The sequence below is a fragment of the Electrona antarctica genome (genome assembly GCF_951216825.1).
Source record: "Electrona antarctica genome assembly, chromosome: 14".
NCBI lineage: Eukaryota > Metazoa > Chordata > Actinopteri > Myctophiformes > Myctophidae > Electrona > Electrona antarctica.
Window position 1 is genome coordinate 28,654,873 of NC_136795.1, and position 23,982 is coordinate 28,678,854.

General features: G+C 43.3%; 3 protein-coding genes across 3 annotated transcripts; 1 reads left to right on the forward strand and 2 right to left on the reverse strand.

The window, feature by feature from the left end:
• Positions 1 to 891: 891 nt before the first annotated feature.
• Positions 892 to 11,169, forward strand: LOC306937135 (sodium- and chloride-dependent neutral and basic amino acid transporter B(0+)-like; the record flags this gene model as incomplete). The annotated part of the gene is made up of 11 exons (XM_079520802.1): positions 892 to 910; positions 3,156 to 3,287; positions 3,480 to 3,621; positions 4,171 to 4,300; positions 5,088 to 5,160; positions 8,736 to 8,861; positions 9,091 to 9,206; positions 9,362 to 9,461; positions 9,613 to 9,722; positions 10,463 to 10,630; positions 10,951 to 11,169. 11 exons carry the CDS (start codon positions 892 to 894, stop codon positions 11,167 to 11,169), a joined length of 1,335 nt encoding a protein of 444 aa, XP_079376928.1.
• A 4,577-nt stretch (positions 11,170 to 15,746) lies between these two features.
• On the reverse strand, positions 15,747 to 19,013 carry LOC306937136 (solute carrier family 12 member 7-like; the record flags this gene model as incomplete). Its single annotated transcript, XM_079520803.1, has 1 exon — positions 15,747 to 19,013. The coding sequence occupies one exon, from the start codon at positions 19,011 to 19,013 to the stop codon at positions 15,747 to 15,749; it is 3,267 nt and encodes a 1,088-aa protein (XP_079376929.1).
• Positions 19,014 to 21,737: 2,724 nt separating this feature from the next.
• Positions 21,738 to 23,537, reverse strand: LOC306937137 (solute carrier family 45 member 4-like; the record flags this gene model as incomplete). Its single annotated transcript, XM_079520804.1, has 1 exon — positions 21,738 to 23,537. One exon carries the CDS (start codon positions 23,535 to 23,537, stop codon positions 21,738 to 21,740), a length of 1,800 nt encoding a protein of 599 aa, XP_079376930.1.
• Between the last annotated feature and the right edge of the window lie 445 nt (positions 23,538 to 23,982).

Consider the following 23,982-nt stretch of genomic DNA (forward strand, 5'->3'; position numbering starts at 1 on the left):
AAGACAAATTTAACCTCTAATTAGAGATGTGCCGATATCGATATCCGATATAATTAATTGGTGTTATGGCCGATAACCGATATTACCGATGTCGATATGATCTCATTCTGTATTGAAAAACTATGGACAAAACTAATTTTGTCCATTCTGAAAAATATATGTAACAGGGTAGCGCACTGCAGGCTTATAGGCAAGTCAGATTTAACTTTAATACCTTTATATTTGATATTGTGAGCTTGTGGATCTGTTCAAGCAGTTACTTTGGGCTTGTTTATCTGTAATGACAGACCGATTAATCGGGCCGATTAATTAATCGGTCTGATTGATTAATCGAACCGATGCCGATTAATCTAAAAACATCTAAAATCGGCCGATACCGATGTGTTTGCAGATGAATCTCCCATCACTAACTCTAATGGCTCCCGATGAGCCGTTGTGTGTGTCTGTGTGTATCTATAAGCGCAGCCTATAAGGCACTACAATATACTGCAAATGTACCATTTACGTACCTCACAAATGATTTAGGTATGCCTATACTTTCATTTGAGACACACACTAGCCAACACTTCTAGGGCTTACTGCTTCTTTGGCCCTTGTGCAGAGTTCATTGTCCTCCCTCCACATATCGCTACAGTTGTAACTCTCTAACATCAGTAGATGCTTGAGAACCAGTACGCAGATTGCTTTTCATTTTATTAGTCTTAGTTTCTAGACAATTGTTCCAAAGTAACTATTTATTAGGAGATTGTGATACGTCATGCATACTTTGAAGATCACGTGAAAAGCTCACGAGAGAGTAAATATTGCACTTCAAGGTTGATGTTAGTTCAACACAAGACCAGGCAGGTGCATCAGCAGAAGCATCAATCCTTAATCACTGATTCTTACTAGATGGATCCGGATCCACCAGGTAAACCAAATTGAATGCTGTTCTGTTTTACATAGATTGCACACCAAGGATGTGATGAATATAGCCTAATGTAATTAACATAATAATTATATCATTGAAACTTACTGGTTCAACTCAACTTAATTAAACTCAACTGTATTATGACAATGCAAGTGTAAAAACCTGTAGGTACAGCATAAAAAACTAAAGTTGATTGAAATTCTCAGACATTCAGGGTTAGCCAGTATCAGCCTATATACACACATTGAGCGAATTTGATTGATGGAAGATGTTAAAAACTGCAGAGTTGGCTAATAAGCAGTGGTACTTTGTCATAATAAACTCAATCTACAAAGTAACTAGTAACTAAAAATTTCAAATAAATGTAGTGGAATAAAAGTACAATATTTGCCTTTGAGATGTAGTGGAGTAGAAGTAAAGTACAAATACTTCAAAAGTAGAGTATACATGTACTATAGTTACTTTCCAGCACTGCTAATAAGGTGCATGTTATTTGTTTAGGTCATGTGCGTAAGTTCGTAACTTATGCAGCTTAATGCATTGTGAGCATTGGAAAGGCTACTGTTTATCACTTTCCCACACAGGCTCCAACACACGCACGCACACACACACACACACACACACACACACACACACACACACACACACACACACACACACACACACACACACACACACACACACACACACACACACACACACACACACACACACACACACACACACAGAGGCTTCGATCCTTAAGAAACTTAAGAATGGCTATTTTTTTCCTTCATCCCACCTGTTACTATTTGTGAGTGTGACCACTGACCACATGCTATTTCCCCCCCCCCTCAATTTCTGCTGATCGAATAGCATCAGAATTGTCTGCATGGACATCAACATTCACCGTAACTGCGTCTGCAGAGGTCATAAAACCTGACCTAACTGCGTCTGCAGAGGTCATAAAACCTGACCTCACTGCGTCTGCAGAGGCCGTAACACCTGACCTCACTGCATCTTCAGAGGACTCAATAGAGGTAGTGAGAACCTTTTTTTGTTTGTTTTCTTTCTACCTTTTTTTCCTGGTGTCTAGATAACATGAGCACAAATCGTGTGATTGTTAAAGAGCACTGAAACCATATTTTCCATATAATAATTATATCTTGGCATCTAATTATAAGATGGCATTGGCACTATATCAGTCTACTCACTCTGCGTCTCATTGGTGGGCTATGCACAGTTCAAAAACCTGCTTACCAATGACATCATCGATGGGGATTCCAAGCTAATAGAAACTACAGCCTTTCTCTTCCTGGCTAAAATAGAAGCCAGTGTTCTTGCATTCATTACAAAAATGCGAACATTGAAATCTTGCTTAAAATGACCAAACCTGCCTTATACCGATGATGGCACTGGCAAGTTTCTGAACTGCCCTGTTTCTCCACTGCCCTCTGAGACAGAGAGCGAGTAGATATGGTGCATTTTTATAAGGAGCATTATTGAGGACCAATTTTACTTAGACTGGTTGAAATTGTGTGATGAGGTCCTTTACTGCTGTCAATTTGTTGTGTTTATCTCCAATCAGTCAAAGGAGAGATCAGGGTCATAAAACTTGGATGGTGTGTGCAAAACTTTTTAAACCTATTTTCATATAACTGATGATTTAATTTTAATGGTTAGTAAATACATTTGCTAAGGCCATGTCAATAGTTTATATAGGCCCTACGCTATTATTGGGACGTTATTCTAAAGTTGCAATTATTCCTCATTTACCACTCATTTTGATAAGGAATGACAAATAGACATAACTGTAGTTCCCTTTTCTACAGGGTGACTTACCCGTTTTCCTGTTTGCGTTATCTGATTCGCCTACTGTATTTTGTAAAGCACTGTGTGAGCACTATCTGTGAGACGATATAAATAAAATAGACTTACTTACTTACTTACTTACTTACTTACTTACTTACTTACTTTGTTTGTTACTTTTGTTTTAACAATAAGGATGGCGATACTCAGCGAAAAACCTACACCGGTAAATTCCAGTACTATGTGACCATTGTTAACAACATTGTTGACTTTGCAAAAGTCCTGCGGTTTCCCTATCTTGCCTTTAAGAATGGTGGGGGTGAGTACACTGTCTAAACTGCCATTGAACTATGCAAAACAACAATAACAACAACTGTTATATATATATATTTATTTGCTCTCTTTTTTCTGCCCCAAACCCATTGCCCCCCACCATGCCCACCCTCCCTGTGACCAGGTGCCTTCTGCCTCGCCTATCTTGTGATGCTGGCGGTGTTTGGAATGCCTCTGTTCTTCATGAAGAGTGCCATCGCACAGTTCTGCAGTCAAGGAGATGTCAAGATATGGAATGCAGTGCCAATGTTCACAGGTTTAAGTGTACTCATGTTGTTAGCTTATGGCTAATTCATTTCTTCACATTCATATTCATTCTTAAATCAGTTTTAAGCAGTAATTGTGCTATGGATTGTTCTGTCTTGACAGAATGGAGAAATATGCCTTGAATACCATGTGCATGCTAAATATACACTTATTAAGACTTTAAAACTGTTTTCTTCCCCAGGTGTTGGAGTAGCCAACGTGGTGGTAAATGCAGTCGTGTCCATCTATTATCCTGTGATGATCACCTACAGCCTGTTCTATTTGTTTTCTTCCTGGACATCTACTCTGCCATGGAGCGTGTGCTCCAATGCCACCTTCGGTTGGTAAACCTAGACGTTCTATTAAGGATTAAGCAGTTAACATATTATGCATAGTGTACCGTGTATTTTATTGTATGCATGCTGCAAAACCACAAAGTGCAGATCAGTTTTTTTGATGCTTCTAGTTCTTATTATCTGCAGAAATGTATGCAATATGAATATTTGGAAAATTATACATTAACTGTTCCTTTTTTCCCTGGAAAAGTGTTGAACATCAGCTGCAGTGAACAATTCTGGGAGTAAGTATTGTAACAATGACATACATGGACGATTAAATATGGATTAGGTTTCTGAGTGCGACTCTTCTTGCATTTATTAGTCTGTAAAACAATACTGGGTTTAAGAAATACAGATACAGTACAAGTAAATAATATACGTTCAACATTCAAATGCACCTTATTAAATCCTGCATGTACCTAAATTCTGATCCCATCTCTGCGCACAAAAAATAGCTACAATATACATACTTTTGCTAAACTAATTATCTGGATTTCACTGTTCACAAATTCAATCCCTTTGACCACCGTCTATCCCTCTTCCCTCCCTCCTCAGTCAGACACTGGGACGATCCAGTGGTCTTGATGATACGGGGCCAGTTATCTGGTACCTTGCCCTCATTCTGCTGTTGGTGTGGTTCCTCACCGCTGCCTTCACGATCAAAGGCGTCAATGCAACGGCCACAGTACTGTACACTTCTTGTCTCTCCCTGATGGCTTTCCTCTGCTACATTGTGTTGAAACACAAGGTCATATTTAGTTTGACACACATTTCAATGACCCCACAAATTGACTTCAGTCAATCTGGCCCCGGAAATGTTCTCACAATGTAAATTAAACAGAGATACATGTGAAATCAGACAAGGTCCACTAGGTCCAAGGTCCACAAGGTTAAACTCAGTTCCACAGTATACGAGTTTGAGTTGTATGAATACAAATGCAGACAATGTTAGAACAGCAGATGCATTCACCTACTTTATTATCTGATTATCTTTAATTAACTTATTTTCCACACCACAGATGGTGGTAGTGTATTCACAGTGGTTTGGCTCAGTGATTACAGAGTGAGAGCTGGGTAGATGCAAATAATCCTGTACAATCGCAAAGTGTTTCAGTGGTTAGCCTACACATACATAACCTGCAATAGAATTATGACTTGAAGGGAGCCTGCGGGTTTGAACTGGGAACCTTGTGGTTGCCATCCGGTCACTCTACCCCTGAGCCACTGCCACCATAAAAAAAAATTCTCGAAACTACCATAACAATAATGTTTAAAAGAATAGATAATAATATATGGTATACTAGGTCAATATTTTGTGCCAGTTTTTGCATGTTTCTCTTCTATCTGACCAGTGGGTGAGTTTGGAATCTCTAATCTAGGCTCTTGACTTTCTGAGAGAACATACAGTACTGTACACTACAGTTCATCTTCCTTCTATTCAGTGTGTATGTTTGTTCTTTTTCTCCCCCCAGGTGGGGACTATCACAGCCATAGGTCCTTTGGTAGTGCTGGTCATCCTGCTGTTCTATGGTTTAACACTAGAGGGTGCTGAAGATGGGATTGCATACTACATTGGCTCTGATTCCAATATGGCAAAACTTCAGGAACCAATCGTAAGATCGATCACCTTTACAATGGACACACACACGCACTCACGCCCGCCCGCACGCACGCACGCACGCACGCACGCACGCACGCACACACACACACACACACACACACACACACACACACACACACACACACACACACACACACACACACACACACACACACACACACACACACACACACACACACAATTGGACACGACATTGAATATTAATGGACATTATTATTATATTATTATTGGATATGAATGCAAAGTAAATACACCGGATTTAGCAAAAATGCTAGTTTACATCCGCAGTCCCCACACAAAACATAAAAACAAAACAGGCAGACAGTGTCTGCAACAAATTACACTAGGAAACAAAGCATAAAAACATATATATATATATATATATATATATATATATATATATATATATATATATATAAACGTATACAAGAGCAATACACAAATGTATAAAGTGGATCTATTATTTAGCTGTGTTTTTATGGGGCAATACAGACTACTATTGTTACTCATTCTATTGAAATTAAATAATTATTATGTGAATTGTTTAGTGATGTTTGTTTTGAATATAATGACAAGATTGACATGGCAAGACTTTTATTTTTAACTTTGTAGTTTGTAACATTACATTTGTGTGTTTATCTTCTTTTATTTTTCCTGTTCTTCTTTTTAGCTTTTGTTCCATCCAGAAAATAGTGTTAAAAAAATCCTGCTTTGTGATTGCTCTCTGCTGATGTACTGTATGTGATTGGGGTTTAGGTGTGGCTGGATGCAGCTACGCAGATCTGCTTTACTCTAGCTGATGTTGCAACCGCAACATCCTACAACAAGTTCCATAACAACATGTTTCTGGACACCATTTGTGTGTCCCTCATCGTTGATTTAGGTAAGTACCCAGTAGAAAGAGCATGACATGTAGTGTTATGGGATTAGTAGGCTATAGTACAAATCCTACATCACTGGAAAACTGAGTAAGCCAGACTTATGCAGAGCTAAAGATGACCAAACGTGGTATATACTGTACATATAGGGGATTTGGGTTGTGTAACATAAGTTATACTGTATATTGACTGATGAAGCTATATTGACTACTACCAGTAAGACGCCTGAGGGCGAGAAACGAACTAGCCCTAAAGGGTGAGGTCGTGTGCACGCATCCGCCTCGTTGACGGCAGACTGCTGGGCGTTGTGGGTGAGCGCTGGCGCTTTGGCATGGGGGGTCAGATCAGCATGGAATGAATTCTGCTGGCCATGTCTTGAGTGTACAGGATTTGATGAGGTCAGATCAACATATGGAACATTTCAGCTCCATACAGTATATGGAGATCTAATGGTTTGATTGATTGATTGATTGAAGAATGTATTAACAGTTTGCAGAATTACAGTACATTTCAAGCACAAACTCAATACAAAGGCTGTTAACTGTGAGTGGACGACCCAATTAAGCATTACACTTGTTTCCAATAGGGTCCACCATGTTCAAATCATCAAAACATTTAGAGACGTGCAAATAGACACTTCTATAGACAGAACAGGAATTCATCATAAAGGAGGTAAAAAGGGAAAAGAAACATATACAGTGAGGGGAAAAAAGGGGTGGGCGGTGGGGGGGATTCACGTTCAGCTCCGTTAATTTGTTTGTTTTCCTTGGAGGAGCTGCGTTGGGTCCCCAAGTCGGCTCCGTGGCCGTACCTTGAGTTGGCTGTGTGGCCGTGACCGTCTCTTGTGTTGTCCTTGCGTTGGGTCCCCAAGTTGGCTCAGTGGCCATACCTTGAGTTGGCTGTGTGGCCGCGACCGTCTCTTGTGTTGTCCTTGCGTTCGTGTTTGAGGGATTCCGATTTTACAGGGGCCAGTTTCGAATTGCAGCCGTCCGTAGGTGCCCTTTGAGAGCGGTTTTGAAAGAGTCAAGGGATTCGCATGTCTTAATGACAGTTGGTAGGGCGTTCCACATTTTGGTGGCATAGGAGCGAAAAGAATTTAGTCCCTTGTTTGTGCCGAATCTGGGTTGTACATGGTTCGTTGCACTCCCTCTGGTGTTGTGGGTGTGGACTTCGTTAACATTAAGGAAGTATCTAGACAGGTACATGGGTATCTTGGTGGTGTATCGAATCGAATCGAATCTTGGTGGTAGCGGGGACATTCTCTTGAGTGTACAGGGTTCGATGAGGGCCCAGGTAGGCCCGAGCCTTAATTTTCGGGCCTGTTGAGAACTCTAGTTTTCGCCGGCTGCCGGGCGCGGCTGCACTAATACCTTTGGGGCAGGCCTGTCTAGAGTTTGAATTGACAGGTGGGCCTGTTGAGAACTCTAGTTTTCGCCGGCTGCCGGGCGCGGCTGCACTAATACCTTTGGGGCAGGCATGTCTAGAGTTTGAAATTTGAATGGACAGGTATAAGTCAAAAGGGAGACATCGAAGAGGAAGGATGGATGGGGAAGGATCAACATATGGAATGTCAGAACAGGTTCTAACACATATCCATATATGGAGATCTAAGGGTTTGAGGTTTGAGGTCAGATGTAGAGTTGCTGGACAATATTGATAACATCAAGGATCTCCAAATATGGGCTTAACTGCAGGTCGCATTTACTATGACATCATGGTCTCCACATCTCCCTCCCATATGCTGTCACATGATGTCACGAGACCTGCATGGCACTATATATGATGAAATGCACGACACACTGACGGGAAATGCACAATTCCATAATTAACTGCAACCTACTCACATCACATGTCAGAGTTTCAACAACAGAGCAAAACAACTGTCAAGGACCATAATACAAGCCACAATGTCTTACAGAAGATGCAGCACCTGCAGTGGTTGTCTGATGTAATGTTACTTTTGTACATTCTCAGAGTAGTTACAAAGGGATAGAGGGGGTGTGTGACACAGGTTTGACCATGTAGACATGGGCAGAGATTAAAGGGGTTAGTGGGCATGTCAAGGGGCATGATAGCAGACATGACTCCATCATGTCTGCTGGAGTCATGATGAAAACATATTGGTATAATTAGTTTCTGAAATTTTACAAAAGAAAAGCCTAAAATCATGATGAAGACATTATCCAATCGAATTTTGATATGCCCAAAATAGACATTAACTAGACAAAATGTATAGCCCCACAGTGCATTGCTGTGTAGGCCTACAGTATACAATTGAAACACTGATATGTGGGTTTAAGTGAAGTGAAGTAGAAATGCAATGGATCCTTGATCAGTGAATGCATGCAGTATCCTAACAAAGAGTTACCACTGGCTGTCACATTGTTACTGTATTAACCCAAATATGTTTTTGTCGTATCTCCTGCAAGGCTTCAATGTGATTGCCGGCTTTCCCATCTTTTGTATTTTGGGCCACATGGCTCACATCTCTGGGAAGCTTATTACTGATGTTGCCCAGGAAGGTGAGATAACATATTCTGAATGCCAATTGTAAATCATTTATATAAAAATCATTGGTGGTCAGCAATCAGCATTTCTAATTTCTTTATGCATTTGTGTAGGATATGGTTTGGCATTCATTGCATATGCAGATGCCCTGGCAGAACTTCCGTACGCTCACCTATGGTCCAGTCTATTCTTTCTGATGCTGTTCTTTGTTGGTCTTGGCTCCCACGTTCCCGGGATTGGTGAGTTTCAGATCAACCAATGACTGGAAGTGGCTATTCAACCATCAGATGGCATTGATCCTTAACCACACTAAACCGATGCCTAATCTTCAACGATATACTAGCAGTCCTTAACCTAAACCTAAATGTCCATAGGCTAATCTTAAATGCACCTTTAACAGTTTGCAGACAACAGTTTGAAGATTTGATTATCTTGTAATTATTGAGTTCTTAATTCCTGTTATTATAGAGGTCATTGTTACGAGTTTGGAAGACGGTTGGCCTAGGCTGCGATCCAAGCGCCTCCTGGTGACGGTGGTGATCTGTTCTGTCCTCTTCCTTGTCGGCCTGCCATGTGTCACAGGGGTACGTCAACTTCCAAGTATCACTTCATGTCACCTGATATTGTCAGTTCACACAATACCATACATATACTGTGCGCCTCTCTCTCTCTCTCTCTCTCTCTCTCTCTCTCCCTCTCTCCCTCTCTCTCTCTCTCTCTCTCTCTCTCTCTGAGACAGGCAGGAATATACTGGGTGACCCTCATAGACCACTATGTTGTTGAATGGGTTCTGATTGTCATTAGTTTGATGGAGATGATTGGCTTCATCTACATATATGGTAAATATGAACATGTTTGCAGAATGATGTTGCATATAAAAATGTTTGAGACCAGGTGGCACTCAGTTTGTGTCATGCCTCCATGCCAGGGCATACATATGCGTGCGTCTGCAATGGATATATATGTGTGCACTTTTATTATGCTTTCCAGGTCTTAACCGTTTGATTGAAGACATAGAAATGATGATTGGAAAGAAGGGCAAATGGTTCTGGCTGTACTGGAAAACATGCTGGGTGCTCATCGGCCCTGCCGCCATGATAGTGAGTACAGACTCAAACACGTCCCTGACCATGAGATTGTGTGTGTGTGTGTGTGTGTGTGTGCTCTAGTAGTTTATACTCTATGAGCATATCGATGCTGTCCGGCAGAAACCTTGTATCTCCTTGTTTGAAAATGTCATGTTTTGTCCATCAATGAATGCCCTATTTCGTCAGAATCGTCATACATGAGTGTCACACAAGAGTAGTAAAATAGAGTAGTAAAATAACCAATCCACAAGCTCACAACGTATTGTGAGCTATAGATGAGATTTATTTTTATTTTTTGAGTGGTGTAAACCACTCCTACAACTGGCTTTGTTAGTTTACGTGTCTGTCTGTGCACGGTTGCTATGGTCACCCAGTTAACACGGGTGTGATTTCATTACGTCAGACATTACGTCAGACCACAGCTGATCAGTCTATATAAGACCTTACACCACTCAGTTCACACGGGTGTGATTTTTTTAATGCTTGAAGTGAAATTGGTTAACTGTGATTTTATACATCAAACCTAGGAAATGTATTAACAAGAGAGCTTGTGACTAAATTATAACTACATTGGATGTATTGGAACCTGGTTATTTTTTCCATTTCCTGAAAATTAAAAGTTTTGTTTTATGCTGCTGCCTGCGAACTTGCAAAGTAACATTCTGAGAATTAAACTCTGAAAGGGTAATTGTTATTTTAACTTATTTATCTACCATGTTCTGTAAATGAACATTGTTCTGCTCTGATTGTAGTCGATCCTGATTTCATCGTTGATAACGTCATCTCCACCTTCCTATGGAGACGTGGCTTTTCCGCCCTGGGGACTGGATTTAGGACGGTGTCTGGTTGCTTTCTGCCTCATTTGGATTCCTGTTATTGCTGTCTATCAACTGATTAAAGCAGCGGGCAGTCTGCGGACGGTGAGTGTAAGAGTGTGTGTGTGTGTATGTGTATGTGTATGTGTATGTGTGTGCGTGTGCGTGTGCGTGCGCGTGCGCGTGCGCGTGTGTGTGTGTGCCAAAGACATGGTTCTTGTCCTGGTAGACAAAACAGGAAAGGGCGCACACCAGTGTTGGTGAGGTGCTGGCCTAAGGCAGTAAACAAGGAAAAATAAGAAAAAGGCTGCACACTCGTAGCCACGATGCTGTATATTTATTGACAAGAATCCAACGTTTCGACTTAGGAGGTCTTTTTCAGGGAATGGTTCTTGTCCTGACCTGCTGTCTCCTTCGTCCCACAGCGTGTGAGGTTTTGCCTGTCTCCCTCTGAGGACTGGCACCCCTACCTGGATGAAGACCGCGGTGAGCGCTACAGGGTCACCCGGCCAGAACCAGACCTGCCAGGACCAGTAGAGGACATCTCTCTGCCACTTCTCAGCTACAAGACGCTCAATCTGCCAGCGTTAGATCTGTCAAAATCTCATCCTAACGAAGTCATCGCTACCACCACGCGGTTGTGAATGGTGTGTGTGTGTGTGTGTGCACACGTGCGTGTGTGTGTGTGTGTGTGTGTGCGCGCGTGTATTTGTGAGGGCCAAATGTCAAGATCAAGCAATGTGATGAATCAACACTGAAATGGATTTCAGCTTTCTTCCTATACTCCTCCTATCCACCATCGCCCGTTGGATTACGTGCGGTGACAATTTTCGCCCTCCCTCGAACGCACCCAGGCCAATTGTGTTTGTGTAGATGCTTGAGAAAGCCAGATTTGAACCCACAACCTCCAACCATGGTGGTGGGCATACCACTGTGCCACTCAATGTATTGTGTACACACTGTAATGTCTCCTGGCTTGACATATGTTCATACGGGAGAATATGTAGGATGATGATGATCTACTGTAGGACCACAATGGAAACAAGCCCTCAGGGCTTTTTGTGTTATCCTTTTAGCATTATTGTATAACTGTAGGCTACTTTTTGCAAACTGTTAATAAAGTATTCAATCAATCAGTGATGATGATGATGATGATGATGATGATGATAATTGTATGATGATTACTCTGTTGGAAAAAGTATACAAAAGTATTGCTATCAAAATGTACCAAAAGTAGAAAGTACTCATTATTCTCTTCAATGTACTGTAGTCGTCGTGCGAATTGATTCTTCTCCAAGTGTGTTGTCACATTGTTGTATCCTACTGACTCACCTGACAGTGAGGAGCCCCCACTCCTCCTACCCACCACCGCCCGTAGGATGACAACTTGCAATGACAATTTTCAGGCCAAAAGTATACAAAAGTATTGGTATCAAAATATAATAACTGTATGAATGTACTTTTCTACCAAAAGTAGAAAGTACTCATTATGCAGAATGTTTTCAAATGTGTTAAAATGTATAAAAAACCTTTTGGGAAATAGCAGATCTACAAGCTCACAATGTGTCGCAAGTACAGCACTTGAGTACATTGCGTACTTAAGTACAGTACTCAAGTAAATGTACTTAGTTACTTTCCACCATTGTGTTCAGTGTGTGTGGGATATGCTGTATCATGTCATGGGGGACACAAATGGCAGCGAATACTAGTGAGGCACAGAATTTCTATATTATGGCCTCTTTTTCTCCTTGTTCCCATGACTGATTATGTAATTTTGACCGTGAACTTGATTGTAACTTCTGAACATTTAAAAGTAAAAGTAGCAATACCACAACATAAAAAATACATATAGGCCTGTATTGTAATTTTACTAGAGTAAATGTAATAGGCCTGTATTCAATTGTACTAGAGTAAAAGTACAAAAGTATTGGGGCTCCATTTTCGTCACCGCTAAACCCCTTATCCCTAAACTTCCTTGCCTTTTTTTTACTATTTTGAAAAACATTTTTGAATAGTTCAACTAGCCAATCTATATTGACACGTTGTGGGCTTGTAGACTGGCCATTTTAACTATTCAAAAATGTTTAGCAAAATAGTAAAAAAAAGGCAAAGAAGTTTAGGGATAAGGGGTTTAGCGGTGACGAAAATAGAGCCCTTGGTGTCATGTCTCTTGAAGGAAAAGAGCATTTAACACCATCTAGTGGTTGCTTTGAAGACTGCTGCTGCTAAATGTTCCCAGTTCTCTTGTACTTCCTGTTCCATCCTGGTCTGTGTCAAGGAAGCATAGGCCCAAGTTCAGAAATAATGTTTGTTATGAGTTGGTTGGTCCAGGCGGCTCCATTCACTGCCATGTATTCATTGAACTTCCGGTGTGAGTTTTGGCTCCCATCATGGGTAGGGTTACCATATTCTGAATGACAGAGGACACATGCGTGCGTGCATGTGCGCGTGCATGTGCACGTGCGCGTCGTGCGTGTGCATTTGTCGTGCGTGCGCGGTTCTGTTTGGGTTAGGGTTAAAATAATCTATAACATGTCAAAATAATCTATAACAAAAACAAATGGTATGCTCCTAAATTTAATCAAATATGCTCTATATTACAGTGGTAATACTTACTCAAAGGTGTGATCCAGGGACCCTCATGGTTCCTTGAAGCGGTTCCAAATGGACCCATTATAGGTCTAACTCTGAGAGTGTAACACATGGACCCAAATGGACCCTTACAGGTCTGTAACTCTGATAGTGTACAAATGGAACCAAATGGACCCTTACAGGTCTGTAACTCTGAGAGTGTACAAATGGAACCAAATGGACCCTTACAGGTCTGTAACTCTGAGAGTTTAACTAGTACAAATGGAACCAAATGGACCCTTTAATTAGTTTAATAACTTTTAACTCTGATACTGTACAAATGGAATCTGGAATGGAGTTTTACTCTCAGTTATGGGGGTCCTTGAAATTAAAAGGTTTGAGAACCTGTATGCAATGGCTTCTCTTATAAAAAGAGAGACCAGCCTATTCTCCAAACCATCATATTATCTTATGCTTTGCTTGGTTGTACAAAATAATATTGGGTCAATTTAATTTGCAGAAGGACTCACCTCTCGCACAGCTGCCTTGTCTGTGTTGTTGACATGGTCTTGCAGAAAAACTGCAACAGCGGAGCAGCAGCGAGCCTTTCTCTGATCTGCTATCGGGACCAGTGCTGTCAGCGCGCATGCAGTTATGAATAATACACATTCAGGGGTTCGGGCTGAAAGTCCGCCTCCCACAGTGTTTTTCCACTACGAACCATTGAACGTGCATTGTAATACACTTTGGTCTGAATGGTGTACAGATGCGTGTAAAACCCCGGACATTTGAAGGAATTTATAAAACCCCCCCGGACAGCCCGGGCAGCCCCCCAAAAGAGGACTTGTCCGGGCAAAAGAGGACGTATGGTAAGCCTAATCATGGGAGCCAAAACTCACACCGGAAGTTCAATGAATACATGGGAGTTCCATGAAAGTGTCATGGCAGCCCAGTCACGTGACCATTTATTTTCCTTCTGTAAGCTTCCTTGGTCTGTGCAAAACAAAGGCCTACAGACTTAGCCTCGGTCCCAGGCTTACTTTTCTGCGAAAAGAAGAGCCTGGTCACAACGTAAGGCAAAGAAGCTATCGGCGGACGTATCCTCCGGAACATCCATCAGATGTATTTCCCCCGGATACGATATTTTCCCGACCAATCACAACACTTGTTTCATTCGCGGAGAATGTGAACTGATTTGTAAAGCATCAACGTAATTTCCTTGGGAGATACTTCCGCTAAAATCCTGCAACTTCCGATGATAGTCTTTTCAGCGTAGGTCTTGCCCAGGGTGCTACAGACTGCAGAGTCTACTCTACACAGTATGCTCCTTTGATCGCTTACCATCCACCTGTTTTGAGCCTTGGACAAGCTTTGTATGTGATTTACTTACATGTTTCATCTTTAAGAATACATTTGCATATTTTGTTGGTTTATTTTACATTTGTGAGATTTATGGTTAATTGCCTACCATGGCATTTACTATGACTGTCTTGTAGCGCAATGTTCTTGTCTAGCTGTAAGTAGAATTTAGGCATTACATTTATGCTTTATTAAGAGCTTTTTGTGCATTTATTTTCAGTTTCACATATTTCTGGTGAAGCATTGTAAGCATGTTGATGAAGTGAACAACCTCCAATTCTACGTCTACGTCTCGTCAAGTCTTTCAGTGCCTATAGTATCTTTCTGTTTAGGGCTGACACTTTGTGGAGCGACACGCAGGGGACAGAATCAACATCAACATTTACTGAAAGCACCAAAAGCATTATGTCCCATTTCACATTTGTTTTTGGTTTAGTTTGTCAAAATCCTTTGACACACATGCGATGATATCATGTCATCTAATAGCAAGAATACAAGTATATTTTGCCAATATTCTCAAGGATGCAAGATGATCTGAGAACAAAAAGAATTCTGCTGCAAAACACTGTCCCTTTTATAATAAACAAAAAAAAACAGCTCACATGTTTTATGTTTTATATATATATATATATATATATATATATATATATATATATATATATTAACATTTTTATTTTACTTAATTATAATATTATTTCATTTTCTAATGGAATTCAATGGGGCTTGGATCAGGCCGAAACCAAACCTTTGTCATAGTAGTACATCATAGATGACTGATGGCACATGAAGTCCAAGATCCATGTGAGGTCTTGCCATACCCTAACCTGACTCCGCCAGATGGGGCAGCAGAGAGTAGCCATACCCATGTGTACCTCAAAATCCAGATGATCCGATTTGACTTTGTAGTGGATAATTACAAGAGTCCCTTCTGCCATCTGAGGAGATATTACACATATGCAACACGAGGACATTTTAAGACATGGAGATAAAAATCACACCCGTGTGACGTGAGGTGCGCCCTTATGATCATACATCTCATTCTGGCCAATCACAATTTGCGACCTCACTTTTCCGTCTTTACTTTTCTGCCCTCACCTTTTATCTTCAATATGTACTTTTCTGAGCCAATCAAATCATCGCTATGAGGTCACAAGACAATGTTTGTGTTTACACAAACCCGGAAAGCTGGGCATAGGGGGGCTGTAGCGCCGCTCAAAAAGCAACAGTAAAGGAACTCATTAAGGCATTATGTGGATCCCGAGATCTACACAAGACCTTATATCTTATTTTCCTAAGAGTAGATGGTAATGACCTCACGACCACCACCGCGGACCAATAGGACTCGGTTGAGGCCCTCTAGAAGAGCCTCCAGGAACTCCATATAGTTTGCATCACCTTCTCTGTCCTTAGGTGGCCCGGGCATGTTGAGCAGAACCAGATGAGCTCCCTGGGACTTATTCACAACCACCTCGTTCAGCTTAACCGCCGTGTGCATCCGACGGACATTCTTCTGGTTTGGTTTGAGTTCACGTAAGGGCACGCTGGCGTTGGACTCTCGGTGTCGATGGCGCTCGCTCAAGAGCTTATCCTTGGTCCAGGTCATGTGGACCGGCTCATGCGCAGTCGTCCTGGCTTTGTCGCGGCGGGAGGCGTGGTGTGCCGTGTTCCTGTCATGGATCAGCTGAGCCTCTCTCCCCCGCTCCATCCTGGACAGCTGCATTTTTTTGAGCATCTGAGTCCGTTGCTCCATCATAAGAGTCTTCCCATAGGTGAAGGCCGAGATGTCAGTGTCGTGCATCTCCAACACCTCCACCTCGGCTTCCAGTCGGAGGTGGTAGAGGAACATCTGGAGGTCCTTCTTCATTTGGATGGAGTTGTCTTCCATCTGGGCAACAGTGAAGACGCGCATCTTACACTTCCTCCACACCTTGTGCTGTCGGAGCAGGAAGGGCAGCAGCATCAGCAGCCCACCGTCATGAACCACCCACCACACGTCGATGGTGCCCTCCCCCAGGCGCTCCTGGTTGGTGGGGAAACTGTCCACGTTCTTGGCCACGAGCAAGGCCTGATGAGCCGCCGTGGTCTCACGCACAATCTCTATGAAGTTCTTCCAGGACTGCGAGAGATTGGACTGCTTCCAGGTGGCAGGCCAGGCCATCAGGACCGAGTTGTGCTTCATCCCTCCCAGCCCGGCTGACTGGATGAGATGGGACAAGCCATCTCGCAGGTTGGCGGACGCCACAACATGACAGAACCCCTTGGTATGTTCTGCTTTCATAGATGACTTGATGTTCTGCTCAGCCTTTTTGGTCTCAGTTTCCTTCTTGAGATAAGTTCCTTTCAGGACGCTCCCCACTATAGTCAGGCCTTTCCCTGCCTTCAATTGAGTAGTAAGAGACAGAAGGCGAGGGTGTTTTGCAGCCAGATCTGTGTCCAAGTTAAGTAGTACCAACAACTGAGGCCGCCAGTTTTTGGTGTGTGGTGGAGACTCCTCGAGGCAAATAAGAGCATAGTGTGCAGCATTAAGAGACAAACTCCTGATCCCATCTCCCCATTCCTTCTCCGCCCCTCTGTATTCAATGTACTTGTAGATACAGGCAGCAATGCCCGTGGCTGTGATAGCGTAGGACCATGAGGACATGAACATGATCGCAAGGCACAAGCTCATACCAAGGAAGGACAGAGCCCAGTGGTAGTATTTGAAGCGTGGTCTCCAGTTGGGTGTGCGGAGCAGGGTCTGAAGAGCACAGGCCAGGTTGACAAAGAGGTAACACATTAGAGTGAACATGGTGAGAATGGGAGCCACAGCATCCAAGGAGGCCATGAGGATGCCAATCTCACTGATTGATGCAGTCAACAGCAACGCCCAGGTGGGCTCTCCATTAGCTCTAACATGGTCAAACACCTGTAGAAAAGGTATTATGCCATCTTTTGCGATGGCCTGGAGCAGACGTGGAGCTCCGGTCATACACTGAAGCCCTGATCCCCAGGTGGCAAATAGGATGCCAATCACTATCACCCAAGATGAGGGCCAGGACAGTGTGGAAATCACAGGGTTTCTTTTCACTGAGTCACCATACTTATCTCGTAGCACAACGCCCTCAATGCAGAAACTAAACAGAAAAGCACATGTGATATAGATGCTGGAAATGGTTGCAATAGCCAGGAGTGTTCCAATGGGGATGGACTTCTGGGCGTCTTTCAAGTCCCCTGATCGGTTGGAGCCAGCCATGATACATGTGACGGAGGGGAAGTAGATACCAACCAGGATGGTAAAGGTGGTGATGATATCGGTTACCACGTATGGTTTGTAGATGTCTTTGGAGTTATCAGCTACTGGAATAGACACCTGGTGCCTTTTTTCTATCAGCATGCCCAGTGGACCGTAGTTCGTCCACAGGTTGTCTGAGATGACCCCACTGGTCAGCCCGGGGGTCCCCTGCAGCGCAGTCACTTCATTGACACGGAAGTACTCATCACAGGTGTCATTCTCCGGCCCTGAGCAGAACAGATTCCACAACTCGGTCGTGACGGTCACGTTGTTGATGATTTCCGTCTTCAGACATTTGTCAAAGTTATGGTTTCGCAATGTGCGATTCCCCAACAGACAAATAGGGAAGTCAGGCGGCTCAAATATGGACTTGATGGCGCCAGCAAAAACAGATATGATGGAAATGAGGACACAGGCAAGTAAGAACAATGCCAGTTTGTTTACATATTTTGTGCCAACAAAGGAAACCATCACCATGAGTACCAAAAAACAGGTGCCGAAAACACGCATGTTATTCATTAAGGCATCCAACTCCCCCTCCTTACTCTCAGCAATGAAGATGGCTGCCTTAGGAACAATGTAGGTCAGCAAAACCTCTACATGAGCCAATATACACATAGCGCCACCGAAGGCTGTTGCCAGGTAGAAACAGAGGCCCACAGCACCACCAAACTCTGGACCCAGAGATCTGGATATCATATAGTAGGAGCCTCCAGCTGGCACCATGCCATTAGTAGCAATTGCACTCATTGATATGGCGGTCAAAAACGTACAAAGGAAGCACATACACATTATGACCAGAGTTGGGACGAGGCCCGCTGTGCCGACAATCCAGGGGAGACGCAAGAAGATGACCCCCCCCAAGATATTCTGGACGCAGGGCAGGTAGACCCCCATGAAGGTTCTCATTTGAGGGCGCTTGGCGCTGCTCTTTTGCTTTTTGTGTCCTTCATCTTCATCAGCCGCCTTGTGTTCCTCAGTGCCCTCAGTTAGAGTGTATGACAGTTTGTTGAGCAGAGATGAAACCATAGGGTTGCTGTCCATCTCCTCCTCGAAGAGAGCCATGTTCTTGCCGTCATAGTCGTTACTCATGTCATTATTGTCCGTGTCATTGTTTGTGTCAATCAAGGCGCTGCATTCACCGATTGGCACGAGCACAGAATTGCACTCACCGATCGGCACGACCTCAGGGTTGCATTCACCGATCGGCACGACCTCAGGGTTGCATTCACCGATCTGCACGACCACAGTGTCGCTCAGTTTCCCTTCGTCTTCCTGGCACTCCATCGCAGGGCAAAAACAGGCACGACGGTGGAGCACTGTAATTCAAACTCCAGACTGGTGGTAGCGAACATTGTACTGTATATAGGTTGTTATAAAGGAGATCTGATGTCACACACAACACATATAGTTGCCATGCACCCTTGCAGTTTGACCATAATTTACCTGAAATTGGCATAGAGCACTGACGTTTTTATTATGTGGATGCCTGGCACAAAGTATTTTTAGATGGGAGTCCGTGGCCAAATGCATGATCATTTGGAAGTCACGTGAAAAAAGGTTGAGAACCACTGGTCAAAACAGTACACTCTTCTGAGTTAAAGGAACACTTGTCTAATGTGTTACTTTCAGTGGTGGAAAATAACTAAGTACATGTACTAGTATAAGTGTAGCCTCAGCCGGGAGGCGAACCTCTACAAGCTCCAGAAGCTGAGCTTGTGGATCTGCTATTTTCAGCACGCGGAGGTATGCAGGCTGTGAGAACCGAGAACATTCAGAAAAGTTGGCCCATAAAGACAAGGAAAAGGATTAAGAATTCGGTGGCATTTCACATTGCAAAAGAGCTATTTTTTCCAAAATGTAAAAAAATGATAAGGAATTAATTTGGATAATGGTAATAGAGATATTGTGAAAGTTGTCACTATTGTCACTATTAATCCCAAAGGGTTTTTTTAAGGTTTGGACTTCATTCCCCAATAGGAATAAAGTCTGCGGTTTGATATGGCTATGGGCTGTGGCAATAATTAAGCGTGTAGGCCTAGTGCTCCTGGAAACCAGACGAATCTTCCACAGCAGAATCATGTTAATCATCTAATATCTAATCTAACATCTAATATAAGCATATTCTGCTGCGAGACAACGGTTTAATTTGGGTAGAAGCTGGAGTTGTTTGTTTCTTACTGCCGACACCAGCACGCTTCCTCGAAAAGATGTTCACAGTCGCTGTGATTGGTTGAGACGGTCGAATCCCAAACCAGTTGTCCACAACATCCCCCCCCCCCCCCCCCCCCAGTCGCTGTGCTTTGGTTTAGATGCACAGACAGAGTACAGTGCTGGAAGCCATGCTACGGGACGCCGGGACGGGTGCTTCAAATGGACGAATACTCGAATTGCCGATGTTTTTGGTTTTTGGTTTTCCCTAATCATGTGGTGCCCTCCTTGGAAAGTGCCCCGGGGCAGCTGCACACTACGGCCTATTGATGATCCGGCCCTACCGAGGCTGGTTTCCAAGTGATTTCCATCGGGTTCTCTTTGTTCATTCTGGTCGCCAGAGAAAGCGTAGAGTGTAGAGTGACAACAAATTGTTGAGTCAATCCTTGATTTCATGTAGCCTACTATCCCTAAACCTAACCCTACAACCTCACAAAAAACCTAAAAATCGTTGTTTTCTAATCAAAACTATTCTGAGGGGCGTTCTTGTCAACGTACATCATCGTACATCATCATCAAGAATGGTGGTCACTTATTGGCCAAGCGCTCCCACCGACATGTGATTGGTTAGCCGATTTGCTCATCTACATAGGACGTACATTTAATGTTTAAATGTTTAATTTACATCAGATTTGGCAAACACTTGACCTAATTTGTCTTTTCATTGTCAATGGCAAATATTGAGACGTGTGGGGACAAGATTTAGCGGACATTTGACCTGAATTCCCCTTTAATTGTCAATGGCAAATATTGAGACGTGTGGGGACAAAAGCTGTATATTCAAATTTCACATGTCATATTGTTGTCATCTGGACTTTACCAACCAAGTGTACACTCACTTACTCACAGCAGTGATTAAGATCAGTGAGCAACAGCAGTGACAACGCGTGAAGTGAGGGCCTCCCACTGTATTTCTATCAGCCACATGACTGACGTCTTATGTCATCATTTAGTGCCCTAAACAAACATTAAAGTCCATAGACTTGACTGGCGAACGATTTATGCCATACGTGCTCTAAACAAACATTGTAATGTAATCCTGAAGGTTACTTGCTTAAGTTAGGTTCATATACATTAAAAATGAGACACGGAGACATTAAACTCTTTACAGGTCACAATGTATTCCCTCCATTTTCAGTACACAACAACAACACACAACGCACCCATCAGAACTGGTGTCACCTCACTAAAGGTCCGACTATCCCAGACTGACAAATCAATCATGCCCTTTCTCTTCACAGTGTACCCAATGAATATAAAACCTCTTACAGTAATATCCTCAAAGGTCCATAGACTTGACTGGCAAGGGTCTCCAGAAACGTTCATGTTAAAGGTATATTAAGTGATTTCACTTAATTCAAATATCACTTCTTTTTTTGTTGTGATAATCCTCCCTACTATAGAGTGTGCTGACCATAAGTTCCTCCCTGTCCCCAGTGAGCCCCTGGTGGCTAGGTGGCCAAGTCTTCATCCAATCAGGATGAGAGGGGCCTTCCGCCAATTATGATCGAGCGGGGGCGGGCCTTGGTGTGTGTGCTGTTGGCCTGTCACGTGTCCCCCCACTGTAGAGCGTGCATGTGCACATCTTGCTACCGGGGCGAACCGTTTTTTTTCTCCAAATCACCCAAATCACTGAATGCTCCTTTAAACACCTTACTTTACTTGTGTGAAGTAAGGGGCGCCTCACTCCTTTAAACAAAGATCATACTCTAAACAAACATTACTGTACTTTATGTTTGTTTGTGCCTAGTGATTGGGTTGCTCTCTTTTACCTAACATTGTGCTTAGTGAGTGTATGACCTAGCTGTTTGGGTACATGACTAGGAAACAGGCTGTGAGAAAGCCCAGGAACGATCCACCAGAAGCCACAATGGGGATGACACGCACACTGCCCACTGCTTTTACCACAGCGCCCAGGGTCAATGCTACCAAGATCTGGCTGATACATACCTGGCAGGATAAGATGGCACAGTCAATGCCAAAGCCTCTCCTGGTATTTCCAGGGCTATGCTCAACATACTCTTTGATTTCATGGTATTGACCCAATAAAGCATAAGGACAGTAGGTGATGATCACATCCATGAGACCCATGCTACTGATCATCACCATGGCAATATAGACATTGGGAAAGATTGCCATGACAGCAGTTCCTATGGAAAATCCCAGGGTTCCCAGAATGTAGATGAATTTGATGCTCAAGTCAAAATTATTCAAATACTTCTGAAGAAGGGCAGAGAAGACAGCAGCAGTAGTAGCATAGATTGCTAGTCCCCAACAGCCCATCTGCACACCCTTGTTGTAGTTCTGGAAGTCAATGGAATGAGTCGGTGCCGTGGTATTTCCGTGGTAGATAACTTGTCCCATGAAGTCAGTGTAAAACAAACCCTTAGCTAGAATAGAGAAGTTTGTAATGAGATGACACACGCATAACCTCCATAGTTGACTTGGCATCTTCAGCATTGAGAGCCAGAGCAGTCGCACAGTGTTGGCCCCCACTGGTCCCCCCTCCAGGTCTGAGCCCTCAACCCCCTTCTTCCCTTGCTCAGTAGAGTGGTGGCCTCTCACTGAGTGGGAATGCCAAGAACTAGACTCCGCCTCTTTGATTCCATTGACAGCAGGCTCCAGCAGATCAAGGATGCCAGTGGAGTCAAAGTGATCATCCGTCTTGTCTTTCATCTGAGGCTCTAGCAAGATTGTGGGCTCCTCCATCCCGTACTGTGACTCGGGTAAGTAATGCACCTCAGGGAGGAAATTAGGTGAGTCAAGAATGGGATCTAATTGGATGGCTGTGTCTGGTATGGCTAAGGCCACATCATCGTTACTCCTAACACACTCCACATCAAGGAGGTCCATCTCCAACACAAGATGTACAGGGTTGTCTTCATGAGCAAGGTTGTCCTCTCCAATCGGATCAATGCCATTGGGCTTCATGAATTGACTGCTGGAGTATCGCTCTGCTGTGGCCTCGGCCTGGTGGGATGGTTTGAGAGGTCGCTCAGGAATACTGAGAATGTGCAGTATAACAGAGATGATGAAAATTATGGCTGTAAAGAGGAATATGACCTGTTCCTGTGACTTAAATGCATGACCCAAAGCCGTGTCAGTCCAATCTACACCAGCTAAGATATAGCCCAAAGCGCCACCTATCCCAGCAGAAAAAGAGTGTATATTTAGAGCCATATCTTGCTCCTCAGTATCAGCAACATCTAGAAGGTAAGATATAATTGGTCCCTCAGTTGCGTCGGCACAGAAGTCCAGTACCACTACGCCCACCACAGTAAAGGTAATGCCGAATGGCTGGCTACCGGGGGTGTCGCCAATAGACAAACCTATCAACGGGCCATTTAGACACAGTGCTACTCCCAGAAGCACACCCACACACAGGGCCAGTATGAAGGGTCTTCTCCTACCCCACCGTAGAGTGCAGCGGTCACTGGCTGAGCCAATCACAGGACTCAAAATCAGACCCAGTACAGGACTGACTAACCAGATTAAACTATAGTAATCCTCTGGAAGGCCCATGTGCAGCAGCACTGGTGTTACAAGAGCTCTTTCCATGGCATAGCAGAACTCACGGCCCAACATCACTGCCCCGTGCATCACCCAACGATGCAACGGTATTCGTGAGTTCGAGAGTTGCTCCTCATCCTCTGGGAGGGGAGGATGAGGAGCGTATACCTAGCGAGGGACCTTCTTGTCCACTGCCCCCTGCTCTTCTATCATATGTGGGACTATTTCCATAGATACCATTCTTACGTTATATTGATGGATAAATGGGTATTCCACTCTTTATCACACAAAGTCTTATGAATACTACAACCAGTGAGCAACAGATGTTGAAGTTGAAAATAACACTCACAAATGTCCGTATTGTGCAAAAGATAATTTATATATTATATATTCTGTATGTATTCATAGTGTGTGATGCCCGCTTTTACATATATTTTTCAAATATGACATCAGACTTGGTGGAGACTCAATATGACTTAATCAACATGATCCACAGGGAAGCCATGCTGTTATACCCTGCCTTGTTCAAAATGTA